At 45.6% G+C, this 6,000-nt stretch overlaps 1 protein-coding gene across 2 annotated transcripts in view; it reads right to left on the reverse strand.

Moving 5' to 3' along the window:
- DOCK5 (dedicator of cytokinesis 5) overlaps positions 1-5,294 on the reverse strand; it is a 167,205-nt gene extending 161,911 nt beyond the window's left edge. The window contains exon 1 of one of the 2 annotated variants that reach the window (XM_054997336.1): positions 4,927-5,294. In XM_054997336.1, coding sequence (XP_054853311.1) covers positions 4,927-5,052 — 126 coding nt within the window. In that variant the 5' untranslated portion in view covers positions 5,053-5,294. The remainder of the gene's footprint in view (positions 1-4,926) is intronic. The other variant, XM_054997335.1, reaches the window with a different exon arrangement.
- Positions 5,295-6,000: the final 706 nt, after the last annotated feature.

A 6,000-nucleotide genomic window follows, 5' to 3' on the forward strand; every position in this document is an offset into this window, starting at 1 on the left:
AACTATAAAGGCATTGGGGTCATTTAGACCCCAACTAGGGTAAAGGGCGAATGAAACAACACATGTCAAAAGTAGTAGGGTCTAAAGAGACCCAGCATGGTGAGAATACCTATTTTATATTGATACAAAATTTAACGTAAGGAGACACAGATGTTCAGTATTTTTTATTCATACTCCAGAAGAAAAAAGAGCCCTCCCCTCATATTACACAGAAATCATTATTAAAATGCTTTTTAAAGCTATCTGAGAATTTAAAAGACCATTTGTATTGGTTTAGTTTTCCTCCCTCTTTCATGTTTCCCAGAGAAAAAGGCTTATTCTATATAGGTCACATCTTATAAACAAGATTGAAAAAGGTTGTGTTATGCTGTTGTTTGTTTCCTGCCTGGAAAGAAAAACTCTTTCTGGAGGGTATCTGCATCTGTGAGAAAAAGAACGTGTATCATTTTCAAAGTCTTCTCTTGTAGCCTTCTATGTGTACATAAGTTACAAGCTGCATCAAGTTTGAAATATGCATACCAGGTACAACTTGGCACCTATTCCTTTAATGTGTTCAGAAATGCATATCCCATCCATGTTTCTGTTTTTAAAAGAGATACGTGTTGAATATTACCCATGCAAATATTTCAGATTGCTCCTTCTGATAGTTAACTTGATAGTACTGCACCTATTTGTAGGGCAGTGTTGCTATTAGAGCTGCTAGAGATGTTTCAAACAATTTTACCCACTAGATCTCCTTTGCAGATTTGACAGTATGTGGTCAGAAACCTGGCAGAAATTCTGAAGATCAGAGGATGTGTCCATCAGTGGCTACCGGCCAAGAGGATAAAAGGGAACCTCCATGTCCGGAGCTAGTAAATCTCTGAACTCCAGCGATAGCAGGCAGTAATGGAGAAGGTCTGGCCTTTCTGTTGTTGGTCCTTTAGGACAACAGGTTGGCAACTGTGTGAAACAGGAAGTGGGACCAAATGGATCACAGGACTGATCCAGAAAGGCGCTCCTTTTGGAAGATAGGGCTTCATGATCCACATAGCTCCTTGTGTTTCCAACAGCACAGAGTTATGCAAAATATGTAAACCATTTAATTTGCATAATAAATGTGAGTCACGGAATTCCTTTGTGATCTTGATGCAATTTCCTTTGTGATCTTGATGCAAATTTCCTTTGTGATCTTGATGCAAAACTGTGGGGTTTCCCTCCAGTTCTTAAAATGAAAGGACACGCAGATGTGTTTTTAAATTTACTGCCACCAGCAAAGTCTCTCAAGCACTACTCTTCCCTAACTTCCTTTCGAGACAGTTTGATGTTTTTTTAAGAGCCCTTAAGTAAACAGAGCATCGATTGTTAGCAAAGCAGGACCAGACTTTAAAGCAGCAAACATCCAGGCCACCTCCAGAAGACCCGAAGCTATATTAAAGTCCCTAAAGGGAAAAAAATAAGCTTGCAGACCACAAAAGTCAAGCCTTTGCAAAACGGTACAGTAGATCACAGAAAACAATCTATATTAAGGAAGATGAGTGTCTCAATGTATCATACATAAGACATCATGCATGCACATGATTCATGTACGGACGATGCACTGTGTCAAGAGCAAGCCATAATTCAAAGTGCAGGAATAGCAAAGAGTTGGACAAGACTCAAAGAACCTGAGAAAGTAAGAGAAATTAAAGAACTGTGCCAGAGTCTGTCCATTGTGCATTGTGGCTGAAAGAAAGGGCACTTGGGGCATGCTGCAGAGTCTGAGAGGCACATTCACACATGAAGCTGCCTTGGACCTCATCAGATGACCGGTCCAAAGTCAGCATTGTCTAATCTTACTGGGAAGGGCTCTCCAAAGTCTCAGGCAGAGGTCTCTCTCATCACCTACTACCCTATCCTTTTAACGGAACATGCTAGGGATTAAACCTGAGACTTCTGCATGCCAAGCAGATGCACTGCCACTGAGCATCAACTTACTCCCCCCCCCATCAAAGCCACAGGAAAGAAGAGTAATATGTTGGAGGGACACACAAGGCATTACTCAGCCACATTCCCACTGTATATGTGTAGAAGCTGGTGTCTGGCACAGAATTTAGTCATATAGAACGCTGCTAATTTTTTTTATGGCAAGTCTTCTTTGCAACCTGAGAAAACAAGCTTGACCATGAAACCTCAGGAATCCATGTGCAAGCCAGGCAGGACATCCACTGATCAGGCAGGGCATGAATGCTCAGTGTTCTGGAGAGGCCACTGGCCCGACCCGTAAGAAATCAGAAAGCATTATGCTGACTAAGCATATTTGCATATTGGCACAATCTACATGACTTGCTCAGACTGCAAAGCAGAGAGCCAAACTCTAATTTGGCACGGGATATATACTCAACTCTTTGACATACACCAATGCCCACAGCTGAGGCTCACAATTCAATCCGCTTGTTAGCACAAACAGCAGCTAATAGGGTGGGTGAAAGGGAAGTTAAAACAAAGTCTTCACCTGCAGGGAAGGGAAGCGGGTCTCTCCATGTCCCCCTCCCCCAGCTTGGCAAAAGTTTGCAGGAAAGTGCTGAGCGGAGGGTTAAGCCGCGTAAAGAGCCCCGTTTTCTGAAGTAGTGCACTTCCCGTCACACTGAGAGCCAAGCTACGAGTGACGAATTACTCTTGCCTGGCAAGTGAACAGACTCACGTGTATCCCTCCTCCCTGTTCACTTGCCCTCCACTTGCGCTCCACCTGATCACGTAGCTTGGCTCTAATAGGCCAGTAAAGGCACAAGAAATTTGCTGCGGGTGTCAGAAAGGCAGGTTGGGGGGCTTTTTCCTCCTGTTATATCACAAAGAGCAACATCAAGTGAAAAAAAAAAACAAAGAGCAGAAAGGCCCCCAACATCCCAGACCTGGGATTTATTTTTTATTTTATGTATATTTATAGTCCATCTTTCTCACAGAGACTCAAGGCAGATTATAAACCAATGCAATCAACAGGATGGGATTGTAACAAAATAGAATTAGGACTGCAGAAATCTGAGCCAAACAGAAGTCTGAAACAAAAGATGCCTAAGTAAAGGAATAGGGACTATAGACTTTACAACTATGTACTGTCTGTTGCAATAAGTATGATCCTATTGGGATAGTTTAAATTTCATTCATCATGTCCAGCTTAGAATTGCTTACACTCTGTTTTAGTCTTTCTTCAGCTCTGTATTAGATTTGTGCTGGTTTTAAAGCTTTGCACATTTGCACTCCTATATCCTATTACAATGTTTATTGAAACATCCTTGAAATTTGACTGTACTGACTGACACTGTGTAATCCGCCTTGGGTTTCAGCGAGAAAGACAGACTATAAATAACATACATAAATAAATAAAACATAAATATCAACAAGAAAGGTTAAACAATGCAGAAATTTCATAGTAAGATAATACACAGAGCAACAGATATACACAGTAGTGCAATCCACAGTCCCTTTCCCTTTATTAAAGCATCTTCCTAACCATTCCATCATAATATAGCCCTATTTCCTGTGTTAATTTTGCATAGTTTGCAGAAAACTGAGAGACCAGGGGCTTTCCTGACCTTCTCAGGCAGGCCATTCCATAAGGTGAGGGCACATGTACAAGCAGTGGCTGATCCCGCCCATCTGCAGTGTGGCACCCTCAGAAGGCCCTGCTTAGAGGAGTGAAGCTGTCATGGAGGAACAGAGAAGAGACGTTCCTGCCGATATGAGGAACCAAAGACATGAAAGGCTTTGTATATGATAGCCAATACCTTGAATTGAACCCGGTAAAGAATGAGGAGCCAATGTAGCGACTGCAGGAGCATGAGTAATATGCATGCTCTACCAATCCTTGGTAGATCGGACACAAGGGGACAAGATTGGGTGCAGGACATTTCAATACAGGACTTTTCAGTCTTCTCCTTACAGAAGGTCTCTGGTTCAGTTCCCGGTATCCCCAGTTAAAAGGATTCTGGGGCAGATGATTTAAAAGACCTTCTTCACCAGAGACCCTGAAGAGCTGCTGCTAGTGACAGTCAACAATACTGACCTTGAGAGACTAATGGTCTCTAAAGGAAAGGCAGCTTCATTTGCCTTTGGAAACCCCAAGAAGTCACCCTGAGCTCCACAGAAGGTGGGCTATAAAAGGTAGGGACAGAAAAGTCATGGGCAGAAAAAGAAAAGAGGCAGGGAAAGGGGGGCTGAGCCCCAACAGCCATTGCCTCTGAGTATATGCAGAGAATCTCCCAATTAGCCCCAACTGAGGAGGCGAAGGCAAGCCCTGGCAGATCTCAGGGAGTTATTAGTCAAGCCTGAGTGTTGGAAAGAGTGAGTTGCCTGGAAAAGGAGGAGCAGGCCAGTAGGGAAGCCACGAATGGGGAACAGGAAAGCAGAAGGAGAAAGACAGCAGAAGTTGGTGGTCTTAGCCATCAAGTCACACTTTTGAATTCTGGGCTGATCCGGAACACCCACTGCTCCCTTTCTGCTTATATTGACAGTCCCTAATGTGAATTGGATCCTCCCCCCATTTCACCCAGAACCATCCAAGTTGTGGAGGGAGAGGGTGGGGAAGAGAGACCCATTCTTTTCTCCATCCTGACAGATAACAGGATGTTAATAGGTAACCAGTCTGCTTTAAGGGATCTCACTCATCCTTAAAAAAAAGAACGGGGGGTGGGGGGAGAAGAGTTCTTCCTGAATCAGAAAAAAGGCAGAATGACATTTTAATACACAGCAGACCCAATGGCAAAACGGCGCCCTTCAGAAAGAAACCATTTTCTCTTTGATCGAAAAATTAAAGAGAGAAAGAGGAGGAGGGAAGTCCTAGAAGAGGCTCCCGCAGGGCGCTGGGAAAGGCGAAAAAAATGTTACAGCTGTTGGCGCGCTACACGCGGGTTGCACGTGGGAATCGGAACCGGGGGCTAAAGAAAGAGGCAACTGCCTGCGGCCACTCACCCACGCCGTACTTCTCCCGCTTGGTGGGGATCCAGCGAGCCATGCCGGGGCGGAGAGGGATCCGCTCCCTCTCCGTCTCCTCCGGCGCGCCCTACCCGGCAGGCGACTTCTCCTCCTCGGCCTCATCCAGCCTCGGCTGCTCCAGGCTCTCCCGCCATGCTCAGCCTGTCGGATCCGGACCGCAGTTGTTGCCAAACTTAATTCGCAGCAGCCGCAAGGCGCCGCCGGCAGGGAACTTGGCTGCCCGGCCCGCCTTCCTCCAGCCGCCGCCGCCGAGCCAGAGCGAGGGGGCGGTCAGTGCCCGCCCCTGCCGGGTGGGATCACCTGCTGCCCCGTCTCCGGCTCCTCCCTTGTCCTGCCTGGGCCGGGAAGGGCTCGGAGCTGCTGCAAGCGCCCAAGGGACCGGCTCGGGCAGCGAGGCTCCTCGTTGCGCTTACGCGGGAGGAAATCGGCCATTGGAAGCAAAGCCTGTGGGGATTTACATCCGAGTAAACCAGGGTCACGCAAGCCTGATGCAGGTTTCTGCCGGGAATAAACTGTTGCTGTCCATCTGACCTCCCTGGGTGGTTTCTGTGTTGTTTAATGTATCGGTTTTAGAATGGCTTGTGCTCTGTTCCAGCATTCCTTCAACTCTGTAGGGGATTCCTGCTAGTTTTAAACCATTGCAAAGTTGCATTTGGAGACCTTGTTGCAGTATTTCTTGAAATGTCTTTGAAATTGACGGTACTGACTCACTTTGTTATCCGCCTTGAGTCTCAAGCAAGCAAGGAACCGCAATTAAAACCAGCAGGACTGATTGATTTCTGAAGAGACGTGAAAAAGACTGGGTGGCTGCGGGCATCCCCCCCCCCCCCCAGTATGAAACAATAATGTCCTCTGTCAACTCTGGGAAAATACTTTCGTTACACAATATTTTCCTACCATTCTACTATTGGTTGACCCTGTACTTTTTGTTAAATGATGTGTGTAGTTGGGTCATAAATAACCATATGATCATAATTTGGAAAGAGGACAAAATAAAGAAGAGATTATATTAAATGTTCGTACAGAGCCCAGAGTTTCTTTCTTCTGACC

The sequence above is a fragment of the Eublepharis macularius genome, chromosome 14 (assembly GCF_028583425.1).
Source record: "Eublepharis macularius isolate TG4126 chromosome 14, MPM_Emac_v1.0, whole genome shotgun sequence".
NCBI classification, from domain to species: Eukaryota; Metazoa; Chordata; class Lepidosauria; order Squamata; family Eublepharidae; genus Eublepharis; species Eublepharis macularius.